This window comes from Scylla paramamosain, chromosome 49, assembly GCF_035594125.1.
Source record: "Scylla paramamosain isolate STU-SP2022 chromosome 49, ASM3559412v1, whole genome shotgun sequence".
Taxonomy (NCBI): Eukaryota; Metazoa; Arthropoda; class Malacostraca; order Decapoda; family Portunidae; genus Scylla; species Scylla paramamosain.
The window spans coordinates 4,995,086-5,014,508 of record NC_087199.1 but is presented as its reverse complement, the minus strand read 5'-3'; the positions used below and the strand labels follow the sequence as shown (position 1 = coordinate 5,014,508).

The following is a 19,423-nucleotide window of genomic DNA, read 5'->3' as shown; positions in this document are numbered from 1 at the left end:
TTTTTTAATTCATTCTCATTCCACACAATTACATCCATACCATACATAATGCTTGGAACAGCCACACTGTTCTTAACTTCTCGCAGCACGTCATATTTACTCACACTCATCCTTGGTGCACTTCCTAGATGACCCACCCACTGGTTCACCATGCTTATCTTTTCATTCTTTGCCTTCACACAGCCATTCAGACTCATCCACATTCCCAGGTACTTGTACTCATCTGTCTGTCGCAACACATTTCCTCCCAGTCTCCACACTGAATTTCTCTCATCCTCTGACCTGTTTACAATTATGACCTTGCTTTTCTCACTGCTAAATCTCACACCAAAGTCTCTTCCATACCCATCTATAACACCAAACTTTGAAACTCATCTGCTGATTCACTCATAACCACTACATTATCTGCATAAAAAAACATAAATATCTTATCATTCCCCTCACTCACTCCCATACTCGTATTCATTCTTCTTATTCTGGTTACTAGCTCCTCTGTATACAAGCTGATAAGGGTTGGTGACAAAATACTACCTTGCATAACTCTTCTCACTTAGTGAGATAGTGCAGAGTATGTATGTGCATCCACATACATACTCTGCACTATGTTAACTATCTTTGCACTCAAACCCCAGCGCCTTCTTGTTGGCCTCCCTCATGCCAACACAGGCTACATGGAACCAGGCCATGCATCTCTCGCAGGCCACAGCCCTTTGCCTATTCGCCACTCTCCTTGCATGAACCACACGCACTCATCACCTTTTTTTTCAGGGTATTTCAGCACACAGGCAAGAGAAAATAAACTACAAAACTCAGAGAGCAAGGCAAGGCCACTTGCACACACCGCCAAATCTGATCTCCCAGACCACAAAAGACAGGAAGAGACTTAGTTTCTTTTTACATTTTTTGTTTACATCTAGGGATCTTGATCTTGATTATGATCTTACAGGAAGCTCAAAATTCTTCTAAAGCCAGATAACAGGCTGGCATCAGTCCCCGACATCTTGATATTGATCTTGTTAGTACAGGTGGCACAGATCACTCCTGAGCCAGACCATTGGATCGGCAACTCCTGTAAAAGGGGAAAAAAAAAAAGAAAAACGAACAGCATCCTCTATCCTAATTGTTCCTACATCTGGAACGCTATATTCTCTCAACAAACTATTTCACCGCCTCAATCATCCTTTCATTCGCCTCTACACAGTCCCAGCAACAACACCATCCATTCCTTTCCTGTCTTCTCCACTCTTTCATTCCTATCATGCCCTAACTCAGTCAGTATCACTTGCATCATCTCATTCCTGTCTCTGGCATACTTCACACACTCCAGCACCACATGTTCCACCGTCTCATCCTCTCCCATGTCACACATCTGGCACACTTTGCTGCGGGACTCAGACCACCTGTAATTCCTTGCATTCACATCCATATACTGTGCCCTTGCTCGGAAGAGAAGATTACCGCCGAGGCTTCCATCATACCACCTTTCATACCTCGGGGCCTCTTTCTCCTTGTACCATTCCAGGGTCTTCTTTCTTTCCATCTCATTCTTCCATTCATTCAGTCCCACACATTTCACTTCTTTGTCTATCTCATTCTTCCATTTTCTCACATCCCATTCGGCTCCCACTCTGCCCCCTCTTGTTACCACCCATTCACGCTCATTTTGATTCCTCCCAGCCATTCTTATCGCCCACACAACTTGCAATCCATTCCTGACTGTCATTCTCATGCATCTCTTCCTCCATTTGCTTCCACTTTCATTCCACAGGTACACCTTCCTTGCTATTCTTGCATCATCCATTCTCTCAAGCCTAATCTTGTACCTAAGTGTGGCTTTTGTGAGTCTTTCCCTAAAGGTGTTCCATCCCATGTCACTTCTCAAGGCTTCGACTGCTGTGAACCTCGGTGCACTCAGTGCCATCCTTGCTACTCTATTCTGGCCCACTTCTAACTTCTCAATTTCACTTTCATTCCATGCAATCACAGTCATACCATACATTATACTTGGCACAGCCACACCCTTCCTCACTTCTCTCAACACATCATACTAACTTGCTCTCATCCTTGCCATGCTTCCCAGTCGACCTACCCACTGGTTTACCATACTTCTCTTTTCATTCTTTGCCTTTTCACTTCCACTAGGACTCATCCACATCCCTAAGTCCTTGTATTCTTGCACCTGTTTCAACTCATTCTCTCCAAGTCTCCATACCACATTACTTTCATCCTCTGACCTATTCACAATCATTACCTTGCTTTTCTCACTGCTAAACCTTACTCCAAAGTCTTTTCCATAGCCATCCACAACATCCAACAAACTTTGAAGCTTATCTGCCGATTCACTCATAACAACTACGTCATTTGCATAAAGAAGCACACATACTTTATCATTCCCCACACTTCCCCCTACATTCATTCTTCTCATCCTGGCTGCTAGCTCCTCTGTATACAGGGTTGGTGACCTGATCTTGATGGTACAGGTGGCTCAGGATCACTCCTGAGCCAGGCCTTTGGATCGGCAACTCCTGTAGAAGGGGGAAATAAGAGAGAAACGAACAGCAACCTCTATCCTAATTGCTCCTACATCTGGCATGCCACATTCTCTCCAGAAACTCTTTCACCGCCTCAATCATCCTTTCATTCGCCTCTCTACACAGTCCCCGCAACAACACCATCCATTCTTTTCCTATCTTCTCCACTCTTTCATTCCTATCATGCCCTAACTCAGTCAGTATCACTTGCATCATCTCATTCCTGTCTCTGGCATACTTCACACACTCCAGCACCACATGTTCCACTGTCTCATCCTCTCCCATGTCACACATCTGGCACACTTTGCTGCGGGACTCAGACTTCCTGTAACTCCTTGCATTCACATCCATACACTGTACCCTTGCTCGGAAGAGAAGATCACCGCCCAGGCTTCCACCATACCACCTTTCATACCTCGGGGCCTCTTTCTCCTTGTACCATTCCAGGGTCTTCTTTCTTTCCATCTCATTCTTCCATTCATTCAGTCCCACATATTTCACTTCTTTGTCTATCTCATTCTTCCATTTTCTCACATCCCATTCGGCTCCCACTCTGCCTCCTCTTGTTACCACCCATTCACGCTCATTTTGATTCCTCCCAGCCATTCTTATCGCCCACACAGCTTGCAATCTCGCTAATTCACTAATGCAATTGGCCTGTAGTTCTTCAGCTCATTCTTACTCTTAGATTCTCCCTTATGCAACAGATACACTCGGCTTTCATTCCACTTTCTTGGCACTCTCTCATCATCCCCCACTCGGTTGAATAATTCAGTCATTCTATCTATCACTACCTCCCCACCATTCTTGTAGAACTCATACGGTATATCATCTGGACCTGCTTCTTGCCATTCTTCTGCCTTCTTACACACCTATCCACTTCCTCCCTACTGATTCTTTCATCCAGTTCATCTGCATTCTTCCTTTCCAGTGTTACACATCCTTCTCTCACACTAAACATCTCACTACCCGACCTACTTCTTCCTAGAACCATTTGATTGCCTCCCTGATTCCCTCCTTCTCTGTTATAACTACACCATCCACTTTCAGACTCTCCACACCAACACTGCCTGACATATTCTCACCTCTCATGAACGTGTACCATTCACAGCCACCTTTCATACCTTTCTCCCTTAAAGATTGAAACACACTCCTTTCACTCTTCACTTTAACATTCATTATCATTTGTCTTGTCAACCGCTGCTGTTCCACATACGCTGCCCAAGCATTCTGATATTCATTCTCCGCCTCATTGCTTTCATGCCTCTTTTTCCTCAGCCATCTACACTGTCTACTCATTGTCTTTCGCTCCTTCCTAGCCGCTCTGATTTCATCATTCCACCATGGTTTACATACATTTTTTCCTCTACCTACTCTCACAAACCCTATCTGGTTCTCAGCAGCACCCCTCACGTCCTCAACCAGTTTCTCATTCAGATGTTCCACGTCATGCATACTTTCATCATCTCAGCTTCTCTCACTCAGATCAACCTGAAAGTTCTCCCACCCTACATATCTCAGTCTCCACTTCTTTTTCTTACTTGCCACTTTCACTTCATTCCCACCCTGCATCAAGCACTCCACAACCAACATGTTGTGATCAGGCACAATATCAATCAAACCATCCTCGTCTATCCACATATTCGACACAATTTCACGCATTCTTCCATTCACCAACACATAGTCAATTGCCGATTCCTACTCTCTTGCACTCCAAGTCACACGCCCCTCAGTCAAAGTAACATTCAGATTTTCCAGCTCCAGTTCATCATCAAACTCCCCAAGCATTTCACCATTCCTGTTCACCTGTTCCCCCAGTATTCCCACATGTGCATTCATGTCACCCATAACTAGCACTCTCTCCTCTCCATGCTCTCTCACAACTTTCTTAAGTATGTCATACTTCCTCCTATTTTCCCACTCTGCTCTTTCACCCATGACAGTCATGTACGCTACTACCAATACCACCTTCTCTGGTCTGCCACGACCATCCATGCATTCCACTCTGACTGCAAGCACATCCTCACTACTAGTACACTCCCCCACATCAATCTCCTCTACTTTCAGTCCTCTTTCTTTCTTGTAGAGTAGGGCTACGCCTCCTCTCAGTGTTTCCTGTGTCTTACGCCCCTTTCCAATCATAACATACTCGCATCCCTCCATTCGTACATCATCTCTCAGGTGAGTCTCAATGAGCCCGATTAAGACGAACCTCCACTCCCTGAGCTCCTTGCATACATCCTCAAACTTGCCCACACCCCATCCTCTCACATTCATACAGCCAATCTTCACACATTTACTTGCCTGGTTAGTCTTTTCTCTTGCATGTTCGCTGACATCAGTAGGTCCTCCTCGTCTTGATCTTGATGGTACGGGTGGCACAGGATCACTCCTGAGCCAGGCCTTTGGATCGGCAACTCCTGTAGAAGGGGGGAAAAAAAAAAAGAGAAACGAACAGCATCCTCTATCCTAATTGTTCCTACATCTGGCACGCCACATTCTCTCCAGAAACTCTTTCACCGCCTCAATCATCCTTTCATTCGCCTCTCTACACAGTCCCAGAAACAACACCATCCACTCTTTTCCTGTCTTCTCCACTCTTTCATTCCTATCATGCCCTAACTCAGTCAGTATCACTTGCATCATCTCATTCCTGTCTCTGGCATACTTCACACACTCCAGCACCACATGTTCCACCGTCTCATCCTCTCCCATGTCACACATCTGGCACACTTTGCTGCGGGACTCAGACCACCTGTAATTCCTTGCATTCACATCCATACATTGTGCCCTTGCTCGGAAGAGAAGATTACCGCCGAGGCTTCCATCATACCACCTTTCATACCTCGGGGCCTCTTTCTCCTTGTACCATTCCAGGGTCTTCTTTCTTTCCATCTCATTCTTCCATTCATTCAATCCCACACATTTCACTTCTTTGTCTATCTCATTCTTCCATTTTCTCACATCCCATTCGGCTCCCACTCTGCCTCCTCTTGTTCTTGATCTTGATCTTGATGGTACAGGTAGCACAGGATTACTCCTGAGCCAGGCCTTTGGATCGGCAACTCCTGTAGAAGGGGGGAAAAAAAAAAGAGACTTTCACACACTCCAGCACCATATGTTCCACCGTCTCATCCTCTCCCATGTCACACATCTGGCACACTTTGCTACGGGACTCAGACCACCTGTAACTCCTTGCATTCACATCCATACATTGTGCCCTCGCTCGGAAGAGAAGATCACCGCCCAGGCTTCCATCATACCACCTTTCATATCTCGGGTCTATTGTCTATCTCATTCTTCCATTTTCTCACATCCCATTCGGCTCCCACTCTGCCTCCTCTTGTTACCATCCATTCACGTTCATTTTGATTCCTCCCTGCCATTCTTATCGCTCACACAACTTGCAATCCATTCCTGTCTGTCATTCTCATGCATCTCTTCCTCCATTTGCTTCCACTTTCATTCCACAGGTACACCTTCCTTGCTATTCTTGCATCATCCATTCTCTCAAGCCTAATCTTGTACCTAAGTGTGGCTTTTGTGAGTCTTTCTCTAAAGGTGCTCCATCCCATGTCACCTCTCAAGGCTTCAACTGCTGTGCACCTCGGTGCACTCAGTGCCATCCTTGCTGCTCTATTCTGGCCCACTTCTAACTTATCAATTTCACTTTCATTCCATGCAATCACATCCATACCATACATTATACATGACACAGCCACACTCTTCCACACTTCTCTCAACACATCATACTTACTTGCTCTCATCCTTGCCGCGCTTCCCAATCGATCTACCCATTGGTTTACCATACTTATCTTTTCATGCTTTGCCTTTGCACAGCCATGCTCATACCTCGTCCAGAAATCTTGATCTTGATCTTGATGGTACAGGTGCCATAGGATTACTCCTGAGCCAGGCCTTTGGATTGGCAACTCCTGTTGAAGGAGGAAAAAAAAAAAAAAAAGAAGAGAAACGAAGAACATCCTCTATCCTAATTGTTCATACACCTGGCACGCCACATTCTCTCCAGAAACTCTTTCACCGCCTCAATCATCCTTTCATTCGCCTTTCTACACAGTCCCAGCAACAACACCATCCATTCCTTTCCTGTCTTCTCCACTCTTTCATTCCTATCATGCCCTAACTCAGTCAGTATTATTTGCATCATCTCATTCCTGTCTCTGGCATACTTCACACACTACAGCACCACATGTTCCACCGTCTCATCCTCTCTCGTGTCACACATCTGGCACACTTTGCTGCGGGACTCAGACCACCTGTAACTCCTTGCATTCACATCCATACACTGTGCCCTCGCTCAGAAGAGAAGATCACCGCCCAGGCTTCCATCATAGCACTTTTCATACCTAGCATTTCTCTGTTCACTCTATCATAAGCTTTCTCTATATCCAGAAAACCTAAGTACAATTTACCCCCATCCTTCTTTTTCTTCTCAATCATTTCATTCACCACAAACATATTGTCCTCAGCTCTCCTATCCACACGAAAACCATTCTGTTCTTCACCCAGCGCTCCAGCTCTCTCAATATATTTACACAGTCTCTCATTCAACACTGCACTGAAAACTTTACCTATTGTATGCACTAATGCAATTGGCCAGTAGTTCTTCAGCTCATTCTTACTCTTAATTCCTCCTTTATGCAACAGACACACTCTGCTCTCTTTCCACTTTCTTGGCACTCTCTCTTCATCCCACACTCGGTTGAATAATTCAGTCATTCTATCTATCACTACCTCCCCACCATTTTTGTTGAACTCACACGGTATATTTGGAATACGGACGGAATACGATCTTGATCTTGATGCTAAAAGCTGGATTGGCAACTCTTGTAGAAGACAAACAAACAAAAGACAACCAGAAAAAATAAATAGTATCCTCTACACTAACTATACCTACATCTTGTACACCACATTTTCTCCAGAAACTCTCACAGTCTTAATCATCCTCTCATGCGTCTCTACACAGTTCCAGCAGCACCACCGTCCATTCCCTTCCTGTTTTCTCCGCTCTTTTATTCCTCTTATGCCCCAACTCAGTAAGAATCATTTGCATCATCTCTCTCCTATCTTTCCCTTATCTCTCACACTCCAGCACCACATGTTCCACCGTTTCATTCTCTCCCCATGTCGCACATCTGACATACTTTGCTGTGGGACTCAGACCATCTTTAATTCCTTGCATTCACATCCATACATTGTAGCCTAGCTTGGTATGATGGAAGCTGTCGCTTTGTTAGTCTTTCCGTCTCATATCACTTCTCAAAGCTTCTACTCAGTGCATTCAGTACCATCCTTGCTACTCTATTCTGGTCCACTTCTAACTTATCAATTTCACTTTCATTCCATGCAATCACATCCATATTATACATTATACTCAGCACAGTCACACTCTTCCACACTTCTCTCAGCACATCATACTTAATCGTTCTCATCCCTGCTGTGCTTCCCAATCGACCTATCCCTTGGTTCACCAAGCTTATCTTTTCGTTCCTTGCCTTTTTAAGCTCATTCGGACTCATCCACATCCCTAAGTACTTGCATCCTTGTTCTTGTTTGAACCCATTCTCTCCAATTCTCCATACTGCATTACTTTCATCCTCTGAGCTATTAACAATCACTACCTTACTCTTCTCACTGGTAAACCTAACTCCAAAGTCTCTTTCATATCCATGTACAACATCCCGCAAACTTTGGAGCTCATCTGCCGATTCACTCACAACCACTAACTACATCATTTGCATAATAAAGCACACATATCATATCATTCCCCACACTTACACCTGCATTCATTCTTCTCATTCTCTGTATACGAGCTGTAAAGGGCTGGTAACAATATACATCATCAGTCAATATACATTAATATATGGCGCTGTCATCTTGCGGCGGTGCAGGCCTCTAAAATTTTCTCCCTCCTGCTCCATGGGGCTAACCCCTCCTGGTTCTCTAGACTCCTTGGTAGGATTACACCCAGCAACTTTTCTCTCCGTTTACTTACCGATGAGGGCGTAGTTGCCACTATTACCAGCATTACTCTGTGACTAATGACCACATTCACGAGCGTTCGCTTTTGTTTGTGGGTCAAGGACGCAGATCTCTCTTTCTTGTGCTGTGTTGACATCTCTCCACGCGGTTTGTTTACATTTTTCGACACTCAGGCTTATGACACTGATGTTTTAGGTAATACAGGCTTGCCAACCTTGGTTGGGAGACCTCAAAACTTTAATAAACGATGTGTGTGTGTGGTGTGTGATTGGTCTCAGTCCTGCTGAAAGATAAGCCAGTATGAGCTCTGAGCTCTTTCCGTAGGAACGACTGGCTGGGTGACCAGCAGACGACCATAGGCGAATGACACACACACACACACACACACATACACACACATGTATTCCTGACCATCTTAGAGATACGTCCAACACTCTTTAGCTTGTCCTAACCCCTAATCCTTTTGCTTATGGTGTTATGCTCTTTTCTGTGTTGGGCTCGTCTGATTACAATCTCATATATGTATCTTGTCTTATCGCTCCAATCCCTCCTCAGGATCCCTCTAAGCGGAAGTGCCTCAGGCGTTTTGCCTCTGCTAGAAGGAGAGACCTGAGGAGGTATTATGCTGTTTTTCCTTGAAATGACTACTGCTTCTGTGTCAGAGACCTGTCTCTCTGTGCCAAGTGCATAACAGAGGTGACAATATCTTGCATAGAGGCGTACATTCCTCACTTTTTTTTTTCTCGACTTAAACCTTCTAAACAGCCTGTTCTCATGCTATACAGGATAGAAAGGTGGCCCACAAAAGCCCACAAAAGCCTTCCATCACCAGAATCTCATGCGCTTTAAATTTCTGCCTGGGACCATGCCGAGTATGTTTTTCAACTAGCCAAAAAAATAATTCATTAATAGAGAATGTCAAACTCTTTCAAGATCTAACTCCTCTCATGACTTCTGGCACCTAGCCAAAAAACATCTCCAATAACTTTGCTTTTTCTTTCCTTCCTTTATTTCAATCAGATGGCACCATTGCTATCACATCTATCTCTAAAGCTGGACTCTTTACTCAAACCTTTGCTTGCTTGTTTCCTCCCTCTCCTTCACCATCTGACTACTTCATGCTACTTATTAAAATTATTTGCGATGATTTTATCCATGCCATCGTTGGCCTAAACCCTCCAAAGGCTTGTGGACCTGATGGGGTCCCTCCTATTGTTATCCGAAACTGCGCCTCTATGCTTGCACCTTGCCTAGTCAAGGTGCAACTCTGTCTGTCAACATCTACCTTTCCTTCTTAATGGAAGTTTGCCTACATTTAGCCTGTTCCTAAAAACAGTGACCGTTCTAATCCCTCAAACTACCGTCCCATTGCTTTAATTTCCTATCTATCTAAAGTTTTTGAATTTATCCTCAATAGGAAGACTTTTAAACATCTATCACTTCACAACCTTCTATCTGATCGCCAGTATGGGTTCCGTCAAGGCCGCTTTACTGGTGATCTTCTGGCTTTCCTTACTGAGTCTTGGTCATTCTCTTTTAGAAATTTTGGTGAAACTTTTGGTGTTGCCTTAGACATATCAAAAGCTTTTGATAGAGTCTGGGACAAAGCTTTGATTTCCAAACTACCCTCCTACGGATTCTATCCTTCTCTCTGTAACTTTATCTCAAGTTTCCTTTCTGAACGTTCTGTTGCTGCTGTGGTAGCCGGTCACTGTTCTCCTAAATCTATTAACAGTGGTGTTCCTAAGGGTTCTGCCCTGTCACCCACTCTCTTCCTATTATTCATCAATGATCTTCTAAATTAAACTTCTTGTCCTATCCACTCCTATGCTGGCGATACCACCCAGGACTTTTTCACGTCTTTTCATAGACATCCAACCCTTCGGGAAGTAAACATTTCACGTAGGGAAGCCACAGAACGCTAGATTTCTGATATCTCTAAAATTTCTGATTGGGGCACAGGAAACTTGGTATTTTCAATCTCAAAAACTAAATTCCTCCATCTATCAACTCAACCTCCCAAACAACTATCCTCTCTTCTTCTATAACACTAAACTGTCCCCCTCTTCTACACTGAACATCCTCGGTCTTTCCTTTTCTTATAATCTGAACTGGAAACTTCACATCTCATCTCTAGCTAAAACAGCTACTATGAAGTTAAGTGTTCTGAGACCTCTCTACCATTTTTTTTTTCCCCATCCCCCACCCAGATGATAACTCTGTTACAAGAGCCTTATCTGTCCATGTATGGAGTATGCTTCACATGGTCTGGGAGAGTTCCACTCATACTGCTCTTTGAGACAAGGTGGAATCAAAAGCTTTTCGTCTCATCAGCTCCTCTCCTCTAACTATTTGTCTTCAGCCTCTTTCTCATCGCTGCAATGTTACATCTCTAGCTGTCTTCTACCACTGCTTTCATGCTAACTGCTCTTCTGATCTTGCTAACTACATGCCTTTCCTCCTTCTGCAGCCTCTCTGCACAATGTTTGCTTCTTTCTCTCTCCCCTATTCTGTCCACCTCTCTAATGCAAGAGTTAACCAGTAATTTCTATCATTCTTCCCTTTCCCTGGTAAACTCTGGAACTCCCTGCCTGCTTCTGTATTTCCACCTTCCTATGACTTGAATTCCTTCAAAAGGGAGGTTTCATGACACTTATCCTTTAGTTTTTGACTACCGCTTCGGATCCTATTTAGGGACCGGCATCTCAGTGGGCTTTTTTTTATTGGATTTTTGTTGCCCTTGACCGGTGTCTCTGCTACATGAAAAAAAAAAAAAAACGGACACACACACACACACACACACACACACACACACACACACACACACACACACACACACACACACACACACACACACACGCGCACGCACGCACATACACACAGAGGCTATAACAATGCACATTGACATAACGCCACAGCCCCTAGTGAACACTTATTTCGCCACCGAGCGAAACTTTCTGAAAACCGTGACAACACTATCATATCATTACATTATATTATATTATACATCTTTCATTACCATGCCATCAGCACCATGGTTTCCCTTCTCTCTCCGGCAGAGCGGCACGCCTCCCGAGCACCTGCACGAGGAGCTGCTCTTAACAGTCAGTCGCCGGGACGACGTGCAGGCAGTGTCCACCCTCCTGTGTAAGGGCGCTCCCATAGAGCTCCTGGGTAGCCATTCTGTCCTGAGACTGGCTGTCACCACCGACCGTACACACACCATCAGCCTGCTGCTAGCCAGCGGTGCACCGCTGCCTGCCAACCTGCTCCAGGAGGCTTGGCAGAGCCCCGATGTGACCCACAGGGTGCTGGCCTTCCTCACCACCGTGAGTACCTTCCCTCCCCTGTCTCACAGAGCTACTTCACTGTAAAGATGAGGACGTGCACAGGTACCCGGTAGTGGACCCAAGTCTCAGTGGTGACTCCCTTGCAGCGTGGAAAGTGTTTGAAAAACTTGGATGAGTTATAGGTCGGTTAGTTCTAGAGGATGAACCTTTGTGTTTCAATACCCTCAGTTTCAGGTTTTAGTGCTGCGCATGACAGACCTTTAGCACACCACAGCTGTCCAACATTAGAGATCATGCGACAGAATCTTGTCATTTCATAAAAGGACACCAGTATAATGTTTAGAACAAGCAGTGAAGTAAATTTCATAATAGTTGAATCCATATTAATTCATCATTATAATCTAAAAGTAATTGTAATAATGCTTGTCAAACCTAATATTTGGAATAATGTGGGAATATTTCTTTTCTGTATTTTTATTTATTTATTTATTTTTTTCGGATTAGGTTAGGTTCTATTCGTACATGCATTTTTAGATTTGTGACACTTAATTATACTTTTGCATAGCTGCTTCTCTCTCTCTCTCTCTTTCCCTGCACACGGTGTGTAGCTGATGTCGTGACCACCCTTTCCTCACAGGCCTACTGCTGCCGGCTGCGTGCAGAGCAGCGTCGCCTGGAAAAGATCAGTAGCGCCCTTGTCGAGGGCATCGACAGTCTGGTGAAAACCATCGAGGGAAATACTCCCTGGCAGGCAGCCTGGCGATGGGGAAAGGAAACTGACCGGCCAGCACTGAGCGACCTCCTGGCAAAGGCCGCGGCTGCCAACTGCCCTGTGACTGCCGCCTTCCTGCATAGGGCAGGAGGATGGACAGTCTTTAATGGAGCCTCTGGTGGCACTGCCCTCCACGCTGCCCTGGAAGCTGGCCACAAAGGCATGGCCGATCTGCTGATCAGGGACCTTGGGGGCTGCCCGTACGTGCCGGACACACATGGTCGCCTTCCAGTGCACATGTTGCCTGATGAGAAGCAACAGAGGCTGGAGCAGGTGAGGCTGTTTGTCTGTGTACTCTCTCTCTCTCTCTCTCTCTCTCTCTCTCTCTCTCTCTCTCTCTCTCTCTCTCTCTCTCTCTCTCTCTCTCTCTCTCTCTCTCTCTCTCTCTCTCTCTCTCTCTCTCTCTATATATATATATATATATATATATATACGTGCCGGACACATATGTAGTATATATATATATATATATATATATATATATATATATATATATATATATATATATATATATATATATATATATATATATATACTACTACTACTACTACTACTACTACTGCTACATACACCAGTAAGGAAATCTATCGATACAAAACAGCGTCCACGTTATCATTTTATATCTTTAACAGTACACCAACACTTCGTAGGCTATAGTAGTAATGTGACAGAATTTAAGAATTTGGATAACGGCATGAACTCACCAGCTTCACCAGCTGATGAAAACTTCAGCACCTGTCACTCTTATTCCGCCTGCTACGTCTGCTTGGTCACACTCCTGTAATAATCGTGACACACGCATAGAGTATGTGGAATTTGTCGCCTAAGAAAAAATATTGGAAAATATTGAAATAACATTACCATTTCCATCAAAGGGCCGGATTTGGTTAGGCTAGGTTTAGCTTAATATTCAGTTCATTAAGTTCACTGCTAATTTTTTCGTTGTGTAGATCATGATTAAAAAAAAATCACAATTTCATCCAGAAGTAAAGTAACTGTCTTATAAATAAGAGGCTAGGATAATTTCCATAAAACACGAAATATTTCAGTTTAAGAAAGTGTGTGTACAACAACGAGGGACAGAAAAATAGATGACTTTTTATGTGACTGGCTGGCACTGAAGGGTTTGGTGAGTGTCAGACAAACATTCAAAGGGAGGAATTTAAGCCACAAGATGTCCCCATAATAATGGTGACATTGAAGGCGCCGGTGACGTATTTCCTCTCCTTTCTCCTTTTTTAGTGCTGGCATGGTTAATTCTTTTGTCAAAAATTGACTCGTTTTAGCTAATGAGGCTGCTCCGGCATACCAGCTTCACCGAATCACCGCATTTCGTTTTGTTATGATAGTCACCAGATTGGGGATTACCGAAAGCACGAAAACGGCAACTGTGAAATCAGCTCAAGGCGTTGGCAATGTCTGTCACCAGGCTGGTAAGTGTTTCAGTAGGGAACGTTACCAAGCGACCGTGAAATTGGCCCTTAGGTACTTCTCCCTTCTCTAGTGACCGCAGCAACGGCTCGCCAAGCTCACCCTTGCACTCTTTAATGCTCTGGGAAGATGTCATCTCGCCCTGGGGATTTAGTAAGTTTCTATTTATCTATCCATTAATGATGCTGTCCTTGCTTATGGCGATATAGTTACGTAGATGGAGGAATTGAGTTTTTGAGGCACTGAACAATACTAAGTCTGCTTTGCCCCAATCAGAAAATTTAGAGATCAAAAGTGTGTTTGTGTATGTGTGTATATCTGTCTATCTACTTATCTATCTATCTATCTATCTATCTATCTATCTATCTATCTATATATATATATCTATCTATCTATCTATCTATCTATCTATCTATCTATCTATCTATCTATCTATCTATATATATATATGTATATATATATATATATATATATATATATATATATATATATATATATATATATATATATATATATATATATATATATATATATATATATATATATATATATATATATATATATATATATATATATATATATATATATATATATATATATATATATATATATATATATATATATATATATATATATATATATATATATATATATATATATATATATATATATATATCAATGACATCATTAATGCGAGCAGAAAATTTCAATTCACAGTATATGCCAGTGGCATAATTGTGTTAATTACCAATGAAAAAATAAACTTTGCCTTGACTCAAATGCAATTAGTAAATTAAAAGCCACTTGCCAATGGATAAAATGTAACATATTAAAATTAAATATCTCCAAAACACATCACTTTAGGATTATTTTCCACCTTTAGAAATTGAAGGTGAGACAGTAAACAGGTAAACCAGACAAAAAAAAAAAAAGGAATAATATTGATGAAAATTAAGATTGGAAACCCCCCCCCATAGATGACGCGTGTCATAACGCTTCAGAAGTGTGTGGAATATTGTACAAGATAAGACATTATCTAACAATAAAGTCACTTATTAGTGTATGCTGTACCATATGTTATCCTTGTCTGATTTGCTGTGTTCTCATCTGGGCCACAGCACATAGCCGTCATTAAAAAAAAAAAAAAAAAAAACTGAAAAAAAGAAAAAGTAAATAAATAAATAAAAAATAAATAAATGAATAGAATAAAATCAGATGCATGGTTTTCCTGGGAAAATTCTAGTCCACAGCTAATATTACTTCAATAAAGACATTGTTTAATTTTTCATTTATACACAAACCGCTTTCATTGTTCGTAATCTGTAAAACTCTCAGAAACCATACAGGAAATTAAATGGTTATGTTATTAGATAGTGTTCACTAAACTAGAAGCATCAATATGAATGTTATATAGCCACAGTTTAGAGCATCCCTTTATCAAACTGTTTTGAACTAAACGTTTTCAATAGTCTACCTTTGCATAAGAAACTTCTTATTCATATTATGAATATTATGCAGCTGAATTATGGCGTTTTATTCTATAACTTACTAATTGATTCTATTAATTGACAAATTAAGCTACTTGTATTTTTTTAATATTGTTTACTAAAGAACTCCGATTCGGCAGACAAATGCTAGTATATCCTTGATTTATGTAACGTATCTATATATACATAGCAAGAGATGGTTATTTACTTGTTCATATATTCATCGCTCTCTTTCTCTTTGCACACAGAAGCTCTTTATGGAGGAGCGTGAAAAACTGGAGAATATGGAGCTTCGCTTGAAGGCAGATCACGAGAAGACCGCAGCACGGACAGCGCTGTGTATACAGAAGGATCTTTTTGAGAGCCACAAGAAGGGCGAGGGTAAGAATGTCTCCTCACATGATGGCCGCGCTGCCCTGCTGCTGGCCTCGCGCAAAGGTCTCCTGCAGCTGACTCATCTTATACTGCAAGAGGGTCATTTCCCCGTGGATGAAGTGCTGGACTACACCTGCGGCACCACCGCTCTACACCAGGCAGCCTCACACGGCCAGGACAGCTGCGTGTCGCTACTGCTGAGCGCCGGCGCCAACACACAGCAGCGCGACACCTATGGCCAGACGCCCCGCCACCTGGCCGCCATGTTTGGCCACAAAAGTACTTTTGAACTCTTGGCACACCAAGAAACGCAGGACCTTCCTTGCCGCGCGGGCACCACGGCCACACAGGTGAAAGAAAATTTTAAAGTCTTTCACAATATGTATTACAAATATAAGCGTAATCTATTAGACCCAATCGACCATCGTGACCCCGAAAACGTCATAAGAATTCTCGTGAAATCCATAGGCCTGCAAGAGCTGCAGATGGAGGCTCAGCGGGTGGCTGTGGATCTATCAAAGGGCGAGGCCCTTAAGGTGAAGGAGGCGGTCATGGCGGAAGTAAGCACCATCATGAATAAGGTGGCAGCCGCTGATCCCACCTACCACGGCGACCTGAGGCTGGCGGGCAGTTCTCGGGACGGCTCTAAGCTGTATGCCCCTGACGAATTTGATATAAACCTCGTGATTCACGAGGATAACGTAGGAATAAATGTTAGTCAGAGAAGGAAGGAGGAAGCACCGCTGAAGGGCAGCTTCCAGATTTCTGTGAAGACTGACAATCCTCACCTTGAAGGTAATAGATTTATGGCCAATTTGTACAAGGAGGTGCACCGGTGCCTCGCTGGCCACACCCTGCAGGACGAAAGACTGAGCCTGGTGCCACCGGGCCTGATCAGCACGCAAGTGGGCGTGGGACTCTCTCTGGCCTGGCAGGGGGAAGAGTATCCACTATTGCTGGTCGGCGTGGACCTAGTGCCAGTGCTTGAAGTGCCATGGCTGGAGCAAGTTTCCAGACCCTTCCTCACTCCTGAGGACACCACCACCATGCAGCTCAGTAATGCTGCGGACGGAACATGGCGCTGCAGCTTTGCCTTGACAGAGGCTAAGGTGCTGGGGACATTGACACCCGCAGAGCGCCAGGTACAGCTGATGGGAAAAGTACTTCTTTCCCGCCTCAAGGCCGAGCGCTGGATGCCTCGGCACAAAAAGAGCTTCTTCAAGTGGTTTGCCACACGGGAGTGGAACATCGCGGTGCCAGGCGGGTTCTGCTTCAAGAATGCACTCCTGCGGTGGCTGGAGCTTAGGCGGTGGAGGAAGGTAGAGCTTGGGGCTGGACGGAAGCAGGATCACACCAAGGAGTTGGGCGCTGGACAGGAGGGGAACCACTCTAAGGAGATGGGGGCAGGACAGGAGGGGGACCACACCAAGGTGTTGGGGGCTGGACAGGAGGGGGACCATGCCAAGGAGTTGGGGACTGGACAGGAGGGGAACCACACTAAGGAGTTGGAGGCTGGACAGAAGGGGGACCATTCCAAGAAGTTGGGAGCTGGACAGGAGGGGGACCATACAAAGGAGTTGGGGACTGGACAGGAGAGGAACCATGCCAAAGAGTTGGTGCCGGGGCGGGAGGGGGACCCCACCAAATGGTTGGGGAAGGTGTTCAGATTGATGTGTGCGAACCCAGAAGAGTCACGAGAGCAACTGACAACTCAAAACAGCTCTGCCTACTTTGGAGGAGACTGTGAGGGACGGAAGCCTGGGGACGGGGCGCCCGTCATCGTGCAGTGTCTGGAGGAGGGTTTGGAAAAGTTGTCTTCTGGCTTGGCCTCAGCCAAGACAACCAGGCCGCGGCGACGAAAGCATTAGATGCAGAAGATGCAGAACCGTTTAATCATTAGCTGTGATTTGTGCCACGCCTCATAACCACCCCCCCCCAACACACACACACAAGCTTGGTTTGGTGCTCGATTTTCAGATTCAATAGTTTACATATATATATATATATATATATATATATATATATATATATATATATATATATATATATATATATATATATATATATATATATATATATATATATATATATATATATATATATATATATATATATATATATATATATATATATATATATATATATATATATATATATATATATATATATATATATATATATATATATATATATATATATATATATATATATATATATATATATATATATATATATATATATATATATATATATATATATATATATATATATATATATATATATATATATATATATATATGCCAATTAGTTGTGAAACTGATATAAAGAAAAATTATAGATTTTCATGGTGCGAGCCTAGTGAGTGAAAATACTCTCTTAATAGGCTCATTTGTGTACACTTGTTGGCTCCTATAATACTACAGGCTGAATAATGTAATAGTACAAGCTGAGGTAAATGCCACATTTGGCCAGCAAACACAAGAGTATAAGATAATAGCCAACTTGCATGTAATATGGTGAAACAGGGTCTAGATATATCTCTGAATTAATTGATGATATGCTTATGAGTTTTTGGTATTCACTTGCAAATGGCAGTGACATTAATATATAAAATATTTTGTATAGGTTTATTAAGACAATGTATGATCTGGATAAAGCACTTTGGCTTGATAATTACATATAACTTATCAAACCTAAATGGAATGTCACATTTGTACCACCAAGTACTAAAAGTAAATTGTAATTGGTTAAAAGAAACTTTTAAGTTAAGGACTTGTGATATTTATAGGCAGAGATTGTCTGAAGAAACTTATAACAGGCCAGCATGTCTTAATTATAGGATGATGACAATGGAAGGAAAATTACAGAAGTATTTGCCTGTTCTCCTTAAACAACACTCATTTGCATAAGTATGTTCAAGTGTGCAAATCATAAGCTGCCCATTGTAAGTGGTAGGTGAAGGAATGTAAGTGTAGAAAAGTGGACCTGTTCTTTATGTGATCTTAGTGATATAGGGAATGAAACTCAGAGTTAAGTAGTAATTGTTACCTGATAAGTGATGTCAGTATTTAATATGTACAGTATAACAGTTTGCGCTTGGGGTCGCTTTCAAACCTTTCTAGCAGACTTATCATATTTGCAAACTTATATATGTAAATAAATCATTGCCTTGTGTTTTTCCATAAACACAAAACTATTCCTCTCTGTATTATGAAAAGTGTTGTGTGAGTAAACCAAACACAAAAACTCATCTCTTTATTTCAAACCTTTTGAGTAATTTTATAACAAATTCATGCATGCATACATACATACATACATACATATATATATATATATATATATATATATATATATATATATATATATATATATATATATATATATATATATATATATATATATATATATATATATATATATATATATATATATATATATATATATATATATATATATATATATATATATATATATATATATATAGAGAGAGAGAGAGAGAGAGAGAGAGAGAGAGAGAGAGAGAGAGAGAGAGAG

The 19,423-nt window shown here is 42.4% G+C and overlaps 1 protein-coding gene across 2 annotated transcripts in view; it reads left to right on the top strand.

The window, feature by feature from the left end:
• The window catches only part of LOC135095594 (serine/threonine-protein phosphatase 6 regulatory ankyrin repeat subunit A-like), a 126,448-nt gene extending 108,586 nt beyond the window's left edge, over positions 1-17,862 (top strand). For both annotated transcript variants that reach the window (XM_063996509.1, XM_063996510.1), the window contains exons 10-12: positions 11,594-11,863; positions 12,462-12,869; positions 15,763-17,862. In XM_063996509.1, coding sequence (XP_063852579.1) covers positions 11,594-11,863; positions 12,462-12,869; positions 15,763-17,757 — 2,673 coding nt within the window. In that variant the 3' untranslated portion in view covers positions 17,758-17,862. The remainder of the gene's footprint in view (positions 1-11,593; positions 11,864-12,461; positions 12,870-15,762) is intronic.
• The last annotated feature ends 1,561 nt before the right edge of the window (positions 17,863-19,423 follow it).